Raw genomic sequence first — 22575 nt, forward strand, 5'->3', positions numbered from 1 at the left:
TTGGTTATATAATAGCTTGGCTAGTGTCTTCTGGCCCTGCCTGCGGCACACCTCTGTTGGTCAGCTGCTTCATGTAGCGGTGGGTTCTGGTGCATCAACAAGCACTGAAAGTCGCTGCTATTGACGGCATGAATGAATAACATTTACTGACCTCCAGCAGTGTCTGATGCTCGGAAATGCAAGTGTGATTAAATTGGATGCACATTTGACACAAACGGCATGAGAAATTCTGATGTGGAGAAGCTCCTGCATTTTTACATAGATGCACTAATTGATTTAATTCATTGATTTTGTGCAATAAAAATATTTCACGTCTGCACTGGTTAAAAATGGCTCTCTATTTTTAATATTTATAAAGTAGTAGTTTGCTTAAGTACCTTAAGTTTTTAAAATATACACCAGGTTTCCTGATCTAAAATATAGATCAGAGTGTGTTTTATTTGGGACACAGAAAACTTTTTTTACCAAAATAAACATTGGAATATCAGCACTTATCACCTAGCTTGGTTAGATAGTTAGTAGCAGTACTCAGTATCGGCCAGTACTGAAGTATCCGTATCACTGTCGACTGGAAAAAGTGGTATCAGTGCATCCCTGAGTGCTACTAATAATAGGCACATTTTTCTTCTGGTAATTTTGAGATAGTTCTCTGACACAGGATCAAGCCGTTTCCTCAGTTATTCACCAGGCACATGCCTAAGCACTGAGAGTGTATTGTAGGAAATCTCACTTGGCAAAAGAAACCAGTCTTGTTGGTAAAAATCTAACCAGAAAAAAGACCCTCGCTGTGGAGGTATGTGCATTTGTAGTAGCTGGAACGACCTGCAAATCTTTTTGAAGGTTAAATGTGTTTTAAGCCAAAGATCTCAAATTACTTGTTACTTTTATCAAATTTCAACAGTGGTTACAAATATATCTTTGAAATGCTGGCTTCAGTTTCCAGTTTAAAGGCAGTTTTAGGTCCTGACAGTGGGTTTTTAGATTAAAATTTGATTGACATTTTGAAGCAAATGGGCCATTCTACAGAAATGTCCACTTTTCTATCTCTTCATAGGAGTCACTGGTGTTACTAATCCTCATTGGTATTCCACATAAGAAAGGTAACACCAGAGACTGTAACACCACTGACATTTTTAATGAAAAATGCATTTTACAGAATGGCTGATACAAAGCATCAAACCACAGGATGTCAATCAACATGTCATTTAATCCATTCATATTTTTTCACAATTTCCTAAGAATAAAGAAGGTCATACTAGTGACATTAACTAAAAGCGTCATATGAAATCATGAGCTAAATGAAAAAAAATTCTGATAACTAAAAAGACATAGTGGACGTAACGTGTGCTTTTTTCATAGATCCTCAGAAAATAGGTAAAAGGAAGTCAAGTGATGTCATCAGTGTGATTTTTATTTAGAAGTAAGAGACTTTATGTTACGCGATAACACCAGTGACACCAACGGACCACAACTTTCATTATATATTTCATAATATTTATTTGGCATCAAAATATGGCCTCACCCTTTACATGTGGCTATGGGGTCAAGCACTTATGTGGTGCTTGGAATTCTGTATCTTCTTCTTCTTCTTTCGGCTGCTCCCTTTAGGGGTCTCCACAGCGGATCATCTGCCTCCATCTTGCCCTATCCACTGCCTCCTCTACTTTCACACCAACCATCTCCATGTCCACCTTCACTACATCCATAAACCTTCTCTGAGGTCTACCTTTTCTCCTTCTACCCGGCAGCTCCATCTCCAACATTCTTTGCCCAATATATCCACTATTCCTCCTCAACACATGTCCAAACCATCTCAACCTGGCCTCTCTGGCTTTATCTCCAAACTGCTCCACCTTCACTGTCCCTCTGATCTGCTCATTTCTAATCTTGTCCATCCTTGTCACTCCCAATGAAAATCTCAGCATCTTCATCTCCGCAACCTCCAGCTCAGCCTCCTTTTTTATTAACTGTTTATTAATCAAGTATATTAGAAGTTGTCTGCCAATGCTAATATAACAAGCTATGCTATTCTCCATTTATACTCAAAAACAGTCCTTACCAGTAAAGATGTCATGCTGCCATTAAGACAAATTTAATTCAGTTTAGTTTTGAGTTTTTTTATGAAAATTTTAAATATATTTAATTCCAGTCAAAATGACCACTTAGTACAAGTTATTTATTTTTTGTAAGATATTTTCTGAGCAGTTTTCCAAATTAGAATTCAAAAATAATTAAAAGATATAGAGAAAATGGAACTCCTGACAACTGTACAAAATCTGGTAGACCACCAAAACTGTCAGAGTCCGATAAACAGTGCTTAAAGCTTTGTTTGTTTGTTTCTATGTTTGAGAGAGAGGAGAAAATCCTCCACTCTTGCTTCAGATCTCAAAAAATCCTTCCACTGTGACAGGACAGGTCAACACTATGAGTCTGAAAGAATGTGTGGCTGTTGAGAAGCCGTTACTGAGAAAATGAAACTTGAAAATTTACAAATTAAACAATGAATCTGCTGGTGATCTCCGAACGATGGACTGACCACCCTGGAATCCAGACCTCAACATAACTGAATGTGTTTGGGATTTTTTGGATTGTGAGAAGCAGGAAGACTGAACTTTGGAGGTGTGGAAAATTTCCTGCAGCTTTCTTTTGAAAAACTGGTCTCCTGAAAGGAATGGAAGCTGTAATAAAGGCAAAGAGTGGGGACACTGCTGGAGGTCAGTAAATGTTATTCATTCATGCCGTCAATAGCAGCGACTTTCAGTGCTTGTTGATGCACCAGAACCCACCGCTACATGAAGCAGCTGACCAACAGAGGTGTGCCGCAGGCAGGGCCAGAAGACACTAGCCAAGCTATTATATAACCAAAACTCACTGAACATATTTATATTACGTTTTTGAGGCTTTAGTGTACTTTTCTGTGAAACATTTTCGGAATCAGGAAAAAACAGAAACCAAATGTATTTATTTTTAATTTTCTTCTTTTGACTAGAAGCAAAATGAATCTGAGTTTTGCACGGTATGTTACATATAGACAATGTATATCTTATAATGCTCTTTTACTGTCCTGTTTTTGTGTTTATTGTATTATTTGTTTACAATTTTTATTCTGTAGTGTCCATTTCTGTTTACACCAGTTCCAGTGATTCAGATTCATTTTATATACAGTTGTACCTGACCATAAAAGTGATTCTGATTATCATATTTGGTTTTACTCCTTTTAGAGGGCACCAGGGGTCAGCAACAAGGAACAAATCTATTACAAAGACAGCAGTTCGGAGTTTGAGGTGCAGGGCACAAAGTTCACTGGCCGGATCAACGTCTCTCACTCACTGGAGGCCACAAAGGGGAACAGCATTCTGACCATCAATAATACACGGCTCAGCGATGAGTTGGAGTTCTTCTGCCAAGTGAGCGTGGATGGCATCAGCAAGGAAGGACGTACTCAACTTCTCGTGTTCAGTAAGATAAAGTTTGGCTTTACAACTGTCCTCTCTAGACCAGACGTCTTCAGCTCTGTTCCCTTGGCCAGTTTGGTCATTTTACTGTTCTAACACACCAATTAAACATGGCAGCTGTTGAGATGATTCAGGTGTGTTTGAGCAAGAAAAGCCCCAAACTGTGTCAGACCCTGCAGAACCAGAACCGACTATTATAGATCTAGACTAACCAAACTTACACGGGCCTCGTGATCAGTAGTGAAATGTTGAAATCATTCTTTTTCTGTATTCACATGCTTTTTGAATGAAAGCTGAAAAATGGAAATGAGGAGAATCAGCGGTAACATTTTGTTTGGATGGTCCACTTTAAGTGTTTTGTAGATACTTTTGCATTCAACTGAATATCTACTAAACTAAATTAACCATATTTTTTAAAATCTAAACCTGGCTCTTATACTAACCCTAACCTTAACCTCAACCCAAAACCAAAACCCAACCCTCACCCTGGTCCTAACCCTTCCTTTGTTTAGTTTGTTCACAATTTGAACATCTGTAGAAAATCTATAGGGAACTGTAGTGGCCAATCTAAATAAAGTGAGACTGAACCAACGATTATTTAGGGGCATTTGGAAATGAAAGGACTTTTATCTTTGAAAAGCTGTGCATTTTAGGTGCAGATTCCAACATGCAAATTGACTTAAGTCAGTTTTTTTTATTTGGTAAAATAATTGCAGTGCTATTGGCTAAGAGTTCATAACAGGATATTCCTGTGTATTTTATTGGCACGTGCCTTTGGTCTCAGAAGGCATAAACAAATACAGAGATTCAGTAGTATTCCATTTGGATATTAAGAAAGGCTCATGATCACATAACAAGGTCTAAAATATTCCACTTCTTTTCCCTCTCAGTGATTGTGGGCATTTAATATGAATTACAGACAAACAACCATAATGGTCCTCTTTGCAGTGTGCCCTCATTATTGGAGGTGTGGAGATCAGGTGCGTAGCTAGAATTTTTAGAATGAGGTGGCCAGGTGAGACCACTACAAAATTACCACTACAAAACACTTCAGTACTGAGTAAGAAGAACCGCAGCGAAGCTGCAGCCAGTATCCAGGATCCGTTAGCGCAGGAAAGCCTGTTATGTTCTTTTGGCCTAAAACACTTTTATAAACCTGCTCACAAATATACTTGAGTAGAAGTTAAACTATTGTCATTTGGAAATACTCAAAGTACAAATCCATCAATTTTATCATACAATTTTATCAAAATTTTATGTAACTAAATGAATATATCTACCCACCTCTGCTTATAATATATGATGAACATTCTTTAAAAGAACTTGGATATATATTTTCTTCTTAGCATGCATCTTTTACCTTTTTTTTTGCCATCGAATTTTCAAAATTTCTGCATAATTCTACATGATACATAGAGGTCACTGAAGGGCCCATATCACTGCAACCTGTTTTTTCTTTGCTCCTTTTTAAATCAAAGAGTTTAAAGTAGTGTGGAAATATTGCTAAAGTTTAAAATGTACCGTTCACTCTGCAGTCCATACAGTCCGTCTATGGAAACCAAGCTGCAAATACATTCAATTTTGAATTCAATGTTTTTGTGGCATCATGCAAACCGAAGAATTTATTTTATAGCAATTTAACTATCTAATGTATTCTATAGCAGTTTAGCTCCGCCCATTCACACTAAAATTATAAGGAACTTTGTAGCCAGGACTGCTTTACAAGTGTGTCACAGTACAGGGCAGCCAATCAGAGCACAGCGAATTCACACATCAGACAAACAAAAACAGCCTAATTCAGTTCTAAAGTAAAGTTAGAAAATGGTCATATAAAAATTAATTAAAACCTGAGAAACGTACATGGACAGAGGAAAACAACATAGGATACCGGCACTTTAAGATGTAAACCAAGTCATTCAGAGCGGTTTGATGTGAAGTGCATCATTAGAGAGGAACTTAAATCTACCTCTCAGAAAGCTTTTATATAAAGCCATACAGAAAACATGATTTTATATTATTTTATATCACCTGACACCACAGATGTTGTTTTGCAATAGTTTGTGATGAAGTTTTGTCACAAAATGTATTTTAAAAATTGAATTCATGAGGAATAGGCACAAAAATAGTGCCTCAAAAACATTAATTTAGGATTTACCTCTATTTTACTTTTATTAACATTACATATACTCATACTCATGCTATATATAAAACTCCGAGCACATGTACAGGTTTGCTAATCATTGTGGATAGTAAGTAAAATAACTGAATATATGCTGCTCCTGGTTCCTGTCACCACAGTTGCAAAGAAATCCAAGTCAGTGAATCTCTCTACAGTTCAGCATTTCACATCATACCTCTCTGAGTGACTTTATTTATCTCGAAGATTGAATTATGTAGAAGTTTTGAAAAATCTGTGAATTCTCCTTTAATTCAAAGAGCTTGAGAATATTGTTGCTGTCCTAAACAAAACCCTGTTATCTCTAACATGGTAACTTGGCAGGAGAAGGAAACACTTTCTGATCTTTTTCTCATCTTTTTAAATAAAAAAAGTTCTAATTGTCCATCAATCATGAAACATGCATGAATAATGCATGGACAAAACAAAAGTGGAGAAACAAGGTTTTGTCCTGACAGTGACGACATACAGAAAACATCATTTTACTTTACCTAAGACATAAAGATAAATATGCTTACAGAAAGTGCAATTCATTGCAGCCCGTATAAGATGTTTAAAAGATAATAACACACAATCAGCTGGTACAATAAATAAAATACTATTTGGCTAAATTTGGCACATTCACTTTATGAGAAAATGTTGTCGATGTTGTATTGTCCCTGTTAAACAAACAACAAAATAAAGTAAGAAAAAGTAAAAGATGCAACATAACATGTTTGAAACCTGCATGTTTATTTGTAGGTATGTATACATGCAAGTATTTGCATAACTCTAGTCTTAGATCATTTCTTTATGTGCTTTTTATTTTAATTTTGGATCTAGCCGCTGTCCCAGTGCTTATATGCCTCCAGCCTAACACATTATCTCCTTCTTTTGCCCTGCAGATGCCCCAACTCGCCCCACCATTAAAGTAGAACCTTATGTCTCTGTAGGAACACAGCAGCCGGGAAAGGTAGTGTATTAGAACTCTTTGCTCTTTGCTTTTATTAAATTAATAATATCATGAAAATTCAATTACACACTGATCAGGCATAATATTATGACCAGCTCCTTGTTTCTATGCGCATTGTGCATTTTATCAGCTCCTCTTACTATGTAGGTGCACTTTGTAGTTCTGCAATTATAGACTTTATGGAGATTTTAAACATCTCAGTGTCACTGCTGGACTGAGTATAGTCCATTAACCAAAAATATCCAGCCAACAGTGTCCTGTGGACAGTGTCCTGTGACCACCAGGGAAGGACTAGAGGATGATTAGCTCATATTGTACAGCAACAGATGAGTTATTGTCTCTAGCTTTACATCTACGGGGTGGACCAACAATGCAGGTGTGTCTAATACAGTGGACAGTGAGTGGACACAGTGTTTAAACTCCACTCATACTAGCACAACACACACTGACACAACACCACCACGACAGTGTGATCATTATGTTATGCCTGACCAGTGTGTGTGTATATATATATATATATATATATATATTTCCCAGTTTCCCAGTATTTCAGATTTAGTGTAAAACTAGGCTTCCAGTGTCCAATTCCAAAATTGGCCTTAAATGTATATAAATCTAATTTATTAATCTGTGTATATTTTATATATTAAATATATTATATGTACAATATATAATTTTAGTAGAATATATGTAATATATTGATCTGTATCATTTTCTGCTTTATTTGTACATTTTTGAGTGACATGAGCAAACCCTGCTCATAAGCTACAACAAACAACAAATTACATTTCAGATTGCGTCTTGCGAGGTCAGAAATGCGTACCCTGCTCCTAACATCACATGGTACAAAGACACGACCCCCTTGCAGCACTCAGACAGTAGTAAGTATGCAGGAGCACACTTGCGTCAAGCTATATTGTGCTTTTATCGTTCAAAAAACTGATGATGTATATGTATTATATAGTGTATTAATGCTTAAGATGTTCAATAAAAACACTTTGAAGAGAAAAAACTGATGATGAACCTTATCTTTCTATCCCAGAGGTGAGGGTGAAGACCATCAGGACATTCAATCCCAGCGGGCTGTTTACAGTGGAGAGTAAATTGGAGCTTGAAGTAGAGAAAAAGGACAAGGATGCAGAGTTCTACTGCGAGATCAACTACTTTACCCCTCGAACACAGGGGATGATGGAGTCTGACCACGTCAACATCACAGTCCACTGTGAGTTGTCTTAAACCTCTTACATTACAACCTCTGCAGGCGCATGCACAGACCCCAGAGGGTGCTTGAGCCCCTGCCCTTTTGCCCTTAGACTGTAGTCTACAGACTGTGCCCTCTTGGTCGAAACTACGTTTTATATGTTATTATTGACAAAACTGGTGGGGCAGCCCAGGTTCCACCATTGGGGGACCCTCAGGGTTTTCAGTTCAGAAGAGGCTTAATGACATGTCTGTATATTTTTGTTTAATATCATCATCGTTGTTGTATTTAAAATCAGTATGTCATTAGCTGCACGTCTAGTATCTTCTTACTTTTCATGAAATCCTTTTCATACATGACATGCATGCTTTTTCGGGCAGAATCCGTCTTATTTGCATATGAAACCTGCTTCTAACACTTAGTTCACAGTATTACAGCTGAGGTCGTATTATTTAAGTATTATGATCATTAGTGTGCTGTGTGCATTAGATATGAATTATTTTGACTTTCATGGTTTAACACAGTACTTATTTTTCCACATATCTCAGATTTTAATTGGCCAATTGCTGGGATGTGATTTTATTTATTATTTATGGTTTGTCATTAAATATAATTTTTCACATATAGAGTTTAAGTCACATTTATAACGAATTATTCTGAATGCTGTGTCATTGGCAGCAAATGCTCTTTATTAGGCAGTTTATTGGGAGCACAGCCATCATTGGTCTCACTGGTGTACATATTGCAGCTACGAGGATCAGAAAACCATAAGCATGCCTGTTTCTTCTATTTGTGTGGGTTTTTATCACCCTTAGATCCATCAACAGAAGCTACAATGAAACAGGAATCCCCTAAAGGTCTCATCAAGGAAGGTGACAGAGTGGAGATCAGTTGCCAGGGAAATGGAAACCCTCAGCCATTCATAACTTTCACATATAATGATGTAAGGAGTCTGTTTTCATCATTACTTTCATTTTTTAATTGGTAATATTGCTGTTGATAATTGATGAATCTTTACATGCAAAACACCTCATGGTCCTAGCTTGTATCTCAGTCACTCAAATACTCACTCATGTTTAACAGGATTGTCTGCAATGGGAAATGACTGGATAAAATGTCTGGTGGGTCACTGAGAGAGTGAGGAAAAAGAGAAATTCATGGTCGTTTCTAACGTAGCACTGTATAAAATAGATGAAGACAGCTTACATTTGCCGGCTGAACAGTGGAGTACACATATCTAGACATGTTAGTGGTCCACTGCTGCAGCCCCCAGAAGAAAGCACAACTGGGAAGGTTTATCTGTGAAGAATAGCTAGAAAATGTTAATCTGTGACGAACACCTCTAAAAAGTCTATGGCTAACATGCAAGTGGTGCATGGCAATGGATGCACACTGGATAATTAACTAGCTAACTATCAGTCACTCCAGTTCTCAGCCAAGCTACAGCATGGTTCACACTTATATATTTTAAGGAGATAAATTTATTGTGTTTGAAAAATATACATCCACTTACTCTGACTATGATAGCAGGCTTCAAATCATGTCAGAAATATTGTGTTTATGAGACGGGTGCACATCAACGCCACCACAACATTGTAATTACTAGTAGGAATCTTGGATATTTCAATGGGCCTTGAGTTTCTGATTTTCCGAGGCCTGTCAGCAAAAAAAAGTTGCAATAGCTGCTGATAAACTGGTTGTATTTCAGTTATTCAGTAGCCACGTATGAGCACTGCAGGCTAAAATCATCCACACATGAAAATACAAATATAAGTACATGTTATGTGATGCTTCTAACTGGATAAAAATATTACTTATCTCATAAGCATCCTCTGCTCTCCACTTTGCTTGTGTGTAAAAAGTGATTCAGAGCCACTCGGTTCTCCCTGATGGAAACTGTTTACCTTCAGTGTTTTGTGCTTCTGATCATTTTAATAGACGTCAGCGTCACTAATTAATGACGTTCTATTAAAAGACCGGTTTACCAAGAGAGACGCTGGAGGACTTTCACCTGAAATGAGTTCATGAAGCCAGTCTGGTTATAAAAATGATAACAGGACCAGATCAGAGCCAGAATTACTCTTTTAGTACTTTCACTTTATACTTAAGTACATTTGAAGGCAAATACTTTAGTACTTTTACTCAAGTGGAGGTCTAAAGGGAGGAACTTCTACTTTTACTGGAGTAATATTTGACCTTGGGGGTCTCTACTTTAACTCAAGAACATGATGTGTGTACTTCATCCACCTCTGTTTGTTTCCAACCAAAACCACCTGAACACAAATCAAGTCACACTTACGACCTCCAAATTTGTTAAGTAGGAATTTCTGAGGTCTAGTACTGAGCAGTAGTCCCAGGCAGGGGGTAGAGTAACGGTGACAGTGTGTGTTTTAGACGTGCACAGCTCCTCTAGTCATATGAAAATCACAGCTACCAAAAAAGCGTCAGTCTTCTCTTTAGCAGTTCAGTAATAAAATGTTAAAAACATACTTTTTATTGTTGGATTAATATATTTATTTTTTTTGAACTCTAATAGTTGTTCGTTTTAACATTGTAAACACTTTTAAAAAAAAAATTTTTAATCATCTGACATTGCAAGAATTCCGTTTGGGAAAAATTTCCCCTTCTCACACTATTCAACCCCATCATACACAAGTCAGCTGTGCTGTCTATGTTCACTGCCAAAAAATTCAAACAAACTAGCTAAAACCTTTAAGGCAGAAAAAAAAATACTACATACTGGCGCTTCATATCAGTGACACTTGTTTTGTATCCTTGTTTTTTTTTGTTTTGTTTTGTTTTTCAATCCAGGAGGATTGGCAGCCAGAAAATAATCTTCTGGTTCTGGTTAGCGTGACTCGAAGAAACAGTGGCACGTACTCGTGCAGCGCGCTGGACCTTGTTGAGGTGATCTCTGCAAACTTGAGCATCACTGTACACTGTGAGTAAGAGTAGTGGACCCAGCTGCTGAAGCAGAAACACTGCTTCACTGTTTCGATTTTGCACTGCACTGTTTTCACAATGTCCCATGTTGTTCTTGCAGATCTGGATTCTGTTGTGATCATTCCAGAGGAAGAAGTTCACTTGGGCGAAGGGGACGATCTGTCTCTGACCTGTTACGCCAACTCATCTCTGTACACCCATGCAGTGTGGTACAAGGTAAAAAAAAAAAAGAAAAAAAAAAGCGACTTGTTGGTGATAAAATCTATTTTGGATTGTGCAGTAAAATACAAGGGAACTTTACTTACCTCTACCTGTGACTAGATAAAACAAGTTATGCATATTAAACAAGCTGGTTTGCTATTTGGTAAACACCTGCTATTCGAACACCTCGAGAGTTTCGCTCTCACAGTAATAAGTTTGAATGACGGCAAAAGAATTTAATTGGCTGGAATGTTTAAGTTATTTAACCGGATTCACTTGAAGTAAGTAAACACAGCCAGGGATACGCAGTTTTAGTGTAACTGTCAAGTCAGTATAAGTACATTGTGGAGACTGCTATATGCTCTATTCAGAGAGCCTCAATATAGAATGGTTTGTTATATGGAGAAATAATAAATTATGGGGCAGATTTACTAATGTTTTGTGCTATTTACTAAATACGTATGTATGCGACAATTTAGGTGCTGCGGTCAAAAACAATGTTTCCTTGAATTCCTGAGAGAAAATATGTGTTAATACATCCTCTACAAAGAACACACTTCTGCACATTTTAAATAAACAGTTGCTGTTCGTTTGCTTAATTTAACATGGCATGTTTTATGATTTCTGTTTCATTTTTAACAGTTAAACTTAGCAAATGAGTTTCTAAAGCACAAAAATGTGAAGAAATCATAATTTGATGAAGGAAATAAAAAATAAAACCACAAGTCATTTCAGGGAAATGATATTTTACTGCTGTATCCTAACGCTTTAAGTATATATTACACTCATCACAGTGTAAGAGCAGGTTTCAGATGGATAACCATTTGACAATTTTCTTTTCCAAATGATTGTTAAACGCACAAGCTGCAGCCAATGAAGCTACTTGTCACTTTATTTTGTGCACTCTGTGGCTTCGGTTGCGAGTTCAGCTCATTCCTCTTAAAATGAACATTCAAAACAGAAATCCAAAAAAAAGTTATTATTATATATTATTATATAAAAGTATTTTCTTGAATTTCTGATATGTTAAAAAAATAAAACCTATGGCTTATTTTCTCAAATTAAGTACTTTGAAATAACCATAATAATACTTTAGTAATGTAATACATTTTTCCCACTTTGGGTTTATGTTAATTATGAAGTTGCTCTTGTGTTCGTTTTCATGGAAGTTATTAATAGATAAGCTGCTAAATTGCCCAGCCCCTACCCAGTGTTGATAGACTGGCGCCTCTTTTAGTAAATATGGCACTATGTGTCAGAGAGACTCTGTGCACTCTCCTGCAGTCTAGTGTAAATTATCTGTGGTTTGTGGTCTGTGTTGTATGTGAAACATATGTAAACAGTACAGCAGGCAGTTATTCCTCTTCTGTTTCTCTATGTGCAGGACAATGCTTATCTCACAGAGGGACACATGCTGAATTTACACAACGCCTCCTATGACATGGCTGGGAAGTATGTCTGCGTGATAGAGGCATCTGACCTGCCTGAACTACGTAGAAACAACTCAGTGCTTATCACTGTGAAAGGTAAGTGGCTGGAGAAATGTGTGTGTGGTGGGGGGACATCCTAATGTAAAACTGCATTGTCCTTGCTCTTTTAAAAGTAAAAGCTGCAATTTAGCCCCTCCTATTCATTTAGTATATTTTAGTGTTTCAGACTGATCTGCCTGTTGAATCAAGCATAATGCAGGGTGATCAGTCAGAGCAGTATATCAGTCTTAAAGGCAGAGTAACAAAAACAGCAATTTAAATTCTAACACAAATGTCATAAGTGCACCGTTAAAAAAAAAGTTAATGTTTCAAATTTTGGGTTAATTGAACTTCAAAAAGAGTTAGTCCAACTTAACATCATGACTGTTTTGTTTTGTTCACTTACTCTCAGAAGTTCATTTAAAGCAGCCCAATAACTATATTTTAAGTTAAAAGAACATTTTTGTTTGCAGTGAGAGGAAAAGTAAAATACAAGAAAATGGTCAGATATAGACGCTTTTAGACCTCACTAAATGCTAAATGCTTTACCTTGTCTCCAGGTAAGCCTGTGATTACAGAGGGAGTGAAAGTAATTCCATTGGACAGCGAAAAGTCAGTCAATTTGAGCTGCACCGCAACAGGACACCCAGCACCCACCATCATCTGGGCACTCTCTGATGAACAAGTACTGTACACACAAAGCATTCAGCTTAGTTATCAACAGGAGTCCTCCCTAAATCTCCTTTCTCTAAAACTCAAAGTTTGATATCGTATTATTTTAGTAAATAATTACAATTCACAAACCAGTTCCCTCAACTCAGTAATTGATATGCAGAAGAATTTACTAGCTCTGAAGATCCCTAGACCACACAAGCCCTTCCGCCACGACAATGCCCCGATCCAGGAAGGGAGCTACTGACCACTTGCAAGGTCCAGCATGGGGGAGCGGTGCAGTGCTGCACAGGCAGTGGGAGATTGCAGGGGGGCCCTTGGCGGCCTAGGACTAGTGAATGTAACCTCATTGTGGGGGATGGAGCCGGAGCTTGTGCGGGAGGTTAAGAGGTACCAACTATATATAGTTGGGCTCACCTCCACCCACAGTCTCTGGAACCAAACTCCTTGATAGGGGTTGGTCCCTCTCCTACTCAGGGGTTGCAAGGCTGAGAGACACCGGGCAGGACTGTGGATACTCACGAGTCCCTGGCTGGTGGCCGTGCAATTGGAGTTTGTCCCGGTGGACGAGAGGGTTGCCTTAATGCGAATTAAAATCACAGAGAGGAAAACTCTGACTGTTGTGTGTGGTTGTGCACCAAACAACAGGTCAGAGTGTTGGCCTTCTTGGAGCGAGTGGGTGGGGTTCTGGAAAGGGTCCCGCCTACAGACTCCATAGTCTTACTTGGGGACGTCAATGCTCATGTTGGCAATGACTGGGAGACCTGGAAAGGCGTGATTGAGAAGAACGGCCTGCTCGATCTAAACCCGAATGGAGAATTGTTATTGGACTTCTGTGTCAGGCATGGATTGTCCATAACAAACACGAAGTTTGAACACAAGGATGTTCATAAGTGTACATGGTACCAGAGCTCTTTGGGTCAGAGGTCAATGATCGACTTGTCGCTTCATCTAACTTGGGACCATATGTTCTGGACACTCGGGTAAAGAGAGGTGCTGAGCTGTCAACCGATCCCCATCTGGTGGTGAGTTGGATCAGATGGCAAGGAAAACTGATGGTCAGACCCGGTAGGCCCAAGCGAATAGTGAGGGTGTGCTGGGAATGACTGTTGGAGGCCCCTGTTCGGAATGATTTCAACTCCCCCCTCTGAGAGAGCTTTTCTCATATCCTGGGGGGAGGTATGGGACATGGAGTCTGAATGGACCCTGTTCAAAACCTCCATTGTGGAAGCTGCCGGGCATAGCTGTGTCCAAAAACTTGTCGGTGCCTGTTGGGGCGGTAACCCAAGAACCCCCTGGTGGACACCAGTGGTGAGGGAGGCCATCAAGGTGAAGAAAGAGAACTGGATGGCCCGAAGGACTGCCGACTTAGCAGAGAGGCACCGAAAGGCGAAAAAGGTGGCAGCCGCAACGGTGGCAGAAGCAAAATCCAGGGCGTGGGAGTAGGAAAAAGACTTTCACTTGGCTTCAAGGAGGTTCTGGACAACTGTCCGGCGACTCAGGAGTGGTCGGGGTGGGTGCACCCAAGCTGTATTCGGCAAGGAGAAACTCTAACTTCAAATGAGGATATTGTCGGTCGGTGGAAGGAGCACTTTGAAGAACTCCTTAATCTGGGAGATATACCCCCTCCCGGGTCAAGCTTCATTTCCCTGGTGGAGGTCACTGAGGTAGTTGGCAAGCTCTTCAGTGGCAAGGCACCGCGGGTGGACGAGATTCATCCGGAGATGCTTAAGGCTCTGGATATTGTTGGGCTGGAGAAGGCTTATGACCAGGTTCCCCAAGATATCTTGTGGGAGGTCCTCCAGGAGTATGGGTTACTACTCTGGGCTCACTGGAGCGTGTAGCGAGTGTGAAGCGGTTGGTATGTGGATCAGCACCTCCAAATCTGAGTCCATGGTCTTAGCCTGGAAAAGGATGGCATGCCCACTCCAGGTAAGGGGAAAGGACTTGCCCCAGGTGGGGGAGTTTAAGTATCTTGGGGTCTTGTTCACGAGTGACGGGAAGAGGGATTGTGAGATTTGCCGCAGGTTGAGACAGGCAGCAGCAGTGATGCGGTCGCTGTACCGGACTGTAGTGGTGAAGAGGGAGCTGAGCCATAAGGCAAAGCTCTCTATTTACCGGTCGGTCTACATCCCGACCCTCACCTATGGTCATGAGCTGTGGATAATGACTGAAAGAATGAGATCGCGAATACAAGCGGTGGAAATGAGCTTTCTTCGCAGGGTGGCGGGCTACACTCTATTTGATAGGGTGAGGAGCTCGGCCATCCGGGAGGAGCTTGAAGTAGAGCTGCTACTCCTCCGCATTGAGAGGAGCCAGCTGAGGTGGTTCGGGCATCTGATTCAGATGCCCCCTGGACGCCTCCCGGTGAGGGGTACCAGGCACGGCCTGCCCTGGGGTCGTCCTAGGATGCTGGAGGGATTACATCTCCAAGTTGGCCTGGGAACAGCTGGGGCTCCCTGGGAATGAGCTGGAGGAAGTTGCGGGGAACAGGGTCATCTGGGATTCTCTGCTCTCCCAACTGCTACCGCAACCCTATCTGGATTGAGTGGTTAACAACGATGATGATGAAGAATTTACTAATTTTCAATAAAAATGGGTGAAATGGGAGGAGAAATCAAAAGAAATGAGTGGAGAAACAAGTGCAGGTGTTTCCAGACAGGTATACTGCAAGTTACAGAACAGTGGACTATTCTCTGTGGCATATAAAACTGCTAAGCATGCTCAGTTGAACTTTTTGGATCAAGATGACCAGAGGAAAAGTGACTTTAACAGAGGGTTCATTATTTGAGCATTATTGGAGCACGGACAGCTGAAGCTTTAGCTACAAAGACTGCTCAACTTGCCACACCAAGAGAATGATGCAGGTCTGAGTGTCTTACCCCTACAGTGAGGGTCTGGTGGCTCTGTTATGATGATGAGGACATTTTGCTGTAATGGTTTGGATCTACTTTTCCCCTTAGTCACATTGGCTATTGTTTGCATACAAATTCTGTCCTTTTATGTGCTGGATAAAGGCTGGGAACAACACAATGGCACTGTGGAGCCTGACTATTGTTTAATAAGTAATATGTATTTGCATCAGTTTTTCATTTTTTAATGAAGCCCTACTGGTGATCTCCTATAGAAATAAAAATAATACGTTAGTATGGTCGTGATCACATAGGAACGCATAGGAACATAGGAACGCATAGGAACGACTTCTTGTTTTAATAGGTTGTTGCCACACATTAGGATCTAGTTCCCAGTGGCCATGACTTAATTATCTAGTTCCCACACCTTAATAAGTCATGGCTATGTATTATTTTTATTTATACAGGATCACCAGCGGGGCTCTGTATTTTTTGCCCAAATCATAAATTGTCAAAAACTCATGTTCTAACAGCAGGGATTGGAAAATGAACTCTGCTTTTCCTTCTGCGTGCCTCTTAGGCTCGTGTGAGCGAGTGGATCACTAAGAAAGAAGACAAGGTTATCAGTGTTATTAGCATCAGCACATCATCTTACATCACAGCGTCCTGTGAAGCCTCCAACAAGATGGGCACAGTCAAAGAATCTCGTAAGATTGAAGCCAGTGAGTTTCTGTTTTCATATTTCTGTTCTCTTTCTGTATGAAATGCAGACCTTTCAGTATGCACAAACATATGAAGTAATGCCAACCGGTTTACACTCTGAATAAGTAAGTGTACATATATATACTTTTTTTTTTGGAGACTGAGCTGATTCCTTATTTTTTCAGCTGAATTTAAAAAACCAACAACTTCAATAACAAGCACTACTTCCACCAGTACAAAGGGTAAGTAAGCAGCACAGTAGGTTGACATGATGATTTGATTTGCAAATTTGCATGATAATTATTTATTGTAGTTCTGGCCCAGAATGTCAATCTCTGTTACTCTCTATTACTACAAATTATTCATTAATTTACATACATTAACTAACTTTAATTGAACTCTAGGCCCATATACAAATCTTTAGGGGTTAACAAGTTGAGGAACAAGAGATATAAACAATATACACAATATTTCCAGTGGTGTGTGCTACAAATTGACACTTGATATAGCAGCCTTTGTGTGCATTTGGTGTTTACTGGTGCTTTTTGAGTCAGCCGGTGCATTCAAAGCATCTGTTTGCACACAGATGGGTTTTAGTGTAACAGAAGAAGGCAGCTGACGGCCAGAGAGCTTTCCCGCACTCTCCTGACTCCCATTAGCTCACAGTGCAGCTTGATGTCTGCCCGGCAGAGCTCTCGCTCTCTGCCCTGCGGGAGAATGGAGAACTGCAGCTGTGCATGAGTGAAAATAAGATTACCCAGACGCTGGCTCTGCAGGGCTGTCTGCCACTCGGGGGCTTTCGCTTCAGCTTCTGTTAAATACAACAGTGATTCAAAAGGGTGAAACTGAATGTTAAATTACATCTTTAGTTTATTTTCTTAGTAAAAATAAGTTAACTCATCCTCTACAGATGACACAGTTAAATATGGAATTTTTCTGCAAATGTTTGCACACAACTTTTATTTATTTGCTCAGTTTATTATATTGAAAAAATACTAAAATGTGCCATAACCTTTGCAGAGGTCACATTCCAGGTTTTATTTTATTTTCAATATGGTAAATTCAGCAAATGGACAGTAACTGTGTATTAAAATGTGAGGAGGTGTGTTGTCCGTAGAGGATGTGTCAGCTTATTTTCACTTAGAAAATCAACAAAACACGTCATTTGACCAGGAACACCCAATCATTTGCATACAGTACATATTATCACATCATGATCTTTTCTGAAAAAAAAATCAAACACCTTTTACTACATTTATGGAACCATGCAAACAGATCTTTAAAGTTTGCCCATCAGGTTGTAAACTACATCCTAAATATTGAGTTTAACTGCTTACATAAAGGGCCTGTTTGCACCCTGTGTCAATATGTATTTTGGAGATGGACCACATTTAACACAAGTGTAAACGGAATGGGTTACATGAGTGGAAATGTGTCTGCCGAGTGCTGACGGGCGAGTGAGAGCAAAAACAATGAAATGAAAGATGGAGAATACACAAGGTTGGCTTTATCCTCAAAGCAAGTCTTGGTCTGGGCTGATGAAGGCGTCCAAGCCAAGCTTCTTGACTCACATTGTAACAGGAAGAAAGTAAACAAAAGTAAAATGGAAACAATATTATGTGTTGATGTGCCTTTTTACTTGGGGGAAGTAAAGACCAATCATCTGGTCACACTGGGGATGCATTTTAGTGAAAAGTGTAAATGGAATCTGGCCAGAGTTGATCCAGATACGATATCGGCACAAACATATGTTAATGCAAGGTGTAAACAGGCTCAAAGACTGAACTTAGCTGAAACATGAAGTGGGTACGAATACAAAACAAATCATGTTTGAAGAACACAGGGAGATTCAAAAAGATGAATCTGATTTCAAAGCACCATATTTTTACAACTTTGTGATGCCTTGGAACCAGTCATAGAGTTTCTGACTGACATACGGCAGTGAACCTCCAACAGCTCAGAGCATTTGTCATTGGTATCAACAGTTCCAAGAATAAGGTCACCAGCGTCACCAGGTCTCATGTAGTTAGATTCCACTGTTTTGAAGTAAATGTGTTTTAAAAAAAATATCAGTGTGTAACATTAAGAGAAAGACTGCTGTTGGTAAAGTTATAGTAATGATTGTTTTGGTAGTGACCATAGATAGATAGATCTATCTATCTATCTATCTATCTATCTATCTATCTATCTATCTATCTATCTATCTATCTAGATGCACACACACACACATATATATATATATATATATATGTGTGTGTGTGTATATCCCTGCTGTCGGAACAAAACCTTGTATCTCCATTTTTGTCGTTTTTATGTTTTTCACATAATTTGAAAATGCCTATTGCCGATTACATTGTATGTAAATTTCATGATGAATGGGTCAAAAGAAACGGGCCTAAATAACTTGGAAAACAGTCTGGTTCCATTGACTTACATTAAAAGTAAAGTAGTAGGTTTTTTCTTCTGCTGTAAAGTTACCATTTTGGAGATACTGAAAACAGCGATATATATATATACATACACATATACATCATATGGGAGACTGACAAACAAGATAATGTGCTTGTATACCTGTGTGTGGACGTCTATAATCCTGAACTTTAACTCTTTTCACCTCAGCGCCAGAAACAACCAACACTTCAAAAAGAGTAAGAAAAGGTTTGTCCAGTTCATGTGAATTGAGTAGAGACCACCATTAGCATGCCATTTCACTGCTGCACCTGCTTGGACATCCTACACCCACAGCACTGCTATTTCAACCTGTAGATACCATATGTACAGGTTTAGAGAGGCAGAAGCTCTCATGCTACATAGAGTAGGTTGATTTTTTAATGGCAGGTTCTAAATTCGTTTGATTAAGTAAGTCCTATTCCTTTCTCTGCTTCGCTTATGCCTCTGGAACTCTTCTATAACAAACGCTTAAGACAGCACAGTCATTTTCGAACTGCTGATGGAACGATAGAAAGAATGCTTCATCTTCCTCGCTGTCCTCCTCCATACTTTCCCCACTCTGTTCTGTGACAGAGCTGTGATTGACCACTTCTACACCACTGTGGACATTTTCTGTTTTAATAAGAATTGTTAGCGTTGTCACAGACTGCAGACTGCTTTCACCCACCGAACTCCAGCGTGCATCGCTGTAGCTCTTCTGCACTGCTTTTGTTTCAAAGTTTTTAGAAAAGTTCTTGCCAACACCCAAACTGCTTCCAGTGTGTCCTGAAGTTGTTTGGCCTTGGAGAGGACATTCTTTTTAATGACGCAAAGGTTGTGTGGAGATTGTAAGATGTGCCTGCGCTTTCTCGTATGTATCACCAGAGGGCAGTGGAGTCATCATTGCTGTCATCATCATCCTCATCTTACTGCTAGCCATCTTGGGCAGTGTGCTCTACTTCCTGTACAAGAAGGGAAAGATCCCATGTGGACGCTCAGGGAAGCAGGACCTGTATGTTTTTACATTATTTGTTAATTGATTATCTGTATGTCTACTTGTTGATCTGTGTATCATTTGGTGTCTATACACCAAAAAGCAATTTTCATAAGGTATTATATGACATATTACATATCAGTGTAGTGTTTTCCCAAACATAAACGTCTAAGGGAGTTCTCTGACAGTTTCACACGCCTATAACTAACATTTTAATAGGTGATGCGTATTCACGCCTAGATTTGCTAAGTTATTCATTTAGTATGTCAGCTCAGTAATCAAAAGTGTGTTTCAGGCCACAAAAATAAAATGTAAAATATACAAGAAATACATATCAGTGACATTTTATGGCTCGCGGAAAAAAAACGTGGACACACCTCCTAATTATTGGACTCCAGAGCAGTGGAAATGTGTTCTCTGGAGGGATAAATCCCTATCTGGAAGTCTGATGGATGAATCTGGGTTTTGTAAATGCCAGTACCTATTGGGATGCATAGCGCCACCAGCAAAGTTTGGTGGAGGGGAGGGATAATGGTCTGGGCTGTTTTTCAGGGCTTGGGCTGGTAATGTTAATGCTGCAGCAAGACATTTTAGACTTATATAGAATATCTAGGATTATGTTTCCAACTTTGTGGCAGCAGTTTGGGGAAGGCCCTTTCCTGTTCCAGCATGACTGTGCCCCTGTGCCTAAAGCAAGTGTCCATTGTCTCCACTGGCCCACTCAGAACCCTGACCTCAACTCCACTGTACAGCTTTGGGTTGAATTGGAATGTCGATTGTGAGCCAGGCCTTATCACCAACCAGGGTCTGACCTCACGAATGCTCTTTTGTCTGAATGGACAAAAAATTTCAGACAAGCTCCAAAATATTATGGAACGCCGCCTCAAAAGAGCGGAGGCTGTTTTTAGCTGGGTCCAGCTCCATTTAATGCCCATAGCTGTGGAATAGGACGTCCAACAAATTCACATAGGTGTGATGGTCAGGTGTCCGTATAGGGTGTTTTGTATAGGAGTGAGGTTTTTGACTTCTCATATATGAAAAGCAGCATTTCTTCTGAATATCAAGTTTCAGAAAGTTAACTTTTTATTTAATACAGTTTCATTCACTTCATGCATCTCAACCCAGGGCTTACAATAAGAGTGATTTCCTTTAAATGTGATTTGTCCTCAGGACGAAAGAGAGCGCCAGTAAAGACGACATTGTTGTGGAGATGAAGAGCGGCAAGTCTGAGGAGGCTGTGCTTCTGCAAGGCGTGAATGGTGAAAAAAAGTTTCCCAATGACCAGGTTTGTTGTTCCAGCAACACCACTACCAGTTGTAGCTAATGAACTTTAGCGTAAGGGATGTGCTGTATTTAGAATGACAGGCGGCTGTATGGGACGGAAAAACGTTCCAGTGAAGTCTCCTAATTTAATTCATCAACAGGTTTGCAAGAATGACAAAAATGCTTATCTTTTGTTTTTCATGAATGCTGAAGTGAATGACGGATGCACGGATGCACAGAGAAGAGTTGCCGCTTGCTGCTTCCATGCTACACACTCTCTCAGGGTGGGATCCTCGCAGTAAGAGGCCTTGAGCCTTTACCCCACAGGATCGCCACATTTACTCCTCCCCTGTGAACTGGGACAGAGGGCCTCTGCCCCACTGCACAGACCTCGTTTTCTCAACCTTTCAGTTTTTATTTTTTAGTATGTTAATCCAAAGGCCTTGACAGGATGGACAGTCCATAAACAACAATCTGCTCTCTCTATGATGTATATATGGGCTACTGTACATATGTAGTTATTTAAAATGCTTCAGACAAAGAACATCTGAAGGGTGATTTGGAGGAGAGACCTTTGCTGAAGGCTGTCTTGCTTGCTGTTGCTCTGCCTCCATCATATAGTCCTTGCACTGAAATACTAAGCCGTCTCACACTGCTGTACTTTCACTCTAAACCGTGCTAAATGCGACCAATCACATCGACATTATATTGCTTAAATTTACGCTTTTGAAAGATCAACTGAAAATAATTGAACTGTTCATGCTGCCATATGTCGCTGTTGTCGGAACAAAACCTCGTATCTCCATTTTTGTTAATTTTTCAGTTTTTGACAGAATTTGAAAAGCCCTGTTTCCCTTTATGTTGTATCTAAATTTCATGATGAACAGACCTAATAAAATGACCCAAAATTGCTTGGTAAAAAGTCTAGTTCCATTGACTTACATTTAAAGTAGATTATGTTTTTTCCTTCTCCTGTAAAGTTACTATTTTGGCGATATGAGGTCTTGTTCCAACAACAGCGAGATATATATATATATATATATATATATATATATAAAAACACAGTGGGGTCTGTTTTTTTTTCTTAAAACTTTTTTCATTACAACACACACACACACACACACACACACACTCTATACTTATTGTTCTGGGTCACAGGTGGAGCTGGAGTCTTCCTGGCGGTCACTGGGCAGAATCAGTGAAGGCTCACAAAAATGAATAAATGAATAAACTGACCTTTTTTTGTATAAAGACCATTACATGAT

The 22575-nt window shown here is 39.6% G+C and overlaps 1 protein-coding gene across 3 annotated transcripts in view; it reads left to right on the forward strand.

Annotated features, from left to right (window-relative positions):
* The window catches only part of mcamb (melanoma cell adhesion molecule b), a 57118-nt gene extending 34818 nt beyond the window's left edge, over window positions 1-22300 (forward strand). For 2 of the 3 annotated variants that reach the window (XM_017718643.2, XM_017718645.2), the window contains 15 exons: window positions 3222-3459; window positions 6516-6583; window positions 7377-7464; window positions 7626-7805; window positions 8600-8727; window positions 10596-10725; window positions 10828-10943; window positions 12313-12454; window positions 12958-13082; window positions 16502-16643; window positions 16809-16865; window positions 19243-19281; window positions 19939-20065; window positions 21218-21332; window positions 21524-22300. In XM_017718643.2, coding sequence (XP_017574132.2) covers window positions 3222-3459; window positions 6516-6583; window positions 7377-7464; window positions 7626-7805; window positions 8600-8727; window positions 10596-10725; window positions 10828-10943; window positions 12313-12454; window positions 12958-13082; window positions 16502-16643; window positions 16809-16865; window positions 19243-19281; window positions 19939-20065; window positions 21218-21332; window positions 21524-21526 — 1698 coding nt within the window. In that variant the 3' untranslated portion in view covers window positions 21527-22300. The remainder of the gene's footprint in view (window positions 1-3221; window positions 3460-6515; window positions 6584-7376; window positions 7465-7625; window positions 7806-8599; window positions 8728-10595; window positions 10726-10827; window positions 10944-12312; window positions 12455-12957; window positions 13083-16501; window positions 16644-16808; window positions 16866-19242; window positions 19282-19938; window positions 20066-21217; window positions 21333-21523) is intronic. The other variant, XM_017718644.2, reaches the window with a different exon arrangement.
* Window positions 22301-22575: the final 275 nt, after the last annotated feature.

The sequence above is a fragment of the Pygocentrus nattereri genome, chromosome 17 (genome assembly GCF_015220715.1).
Source record: "Pygocentrus nattereri isolate fPygNat1 chromosome 17, fPygNat1.pri, whole genome shotgun sequence".
In the NCBI taxonomy this organism is placed as follows: Eukaryota; Metazoa; Chordata; class Actinopteri; order Characiformes; family Serrasalmidae; genus Pygocentrus; species Pygocentrus nattereri.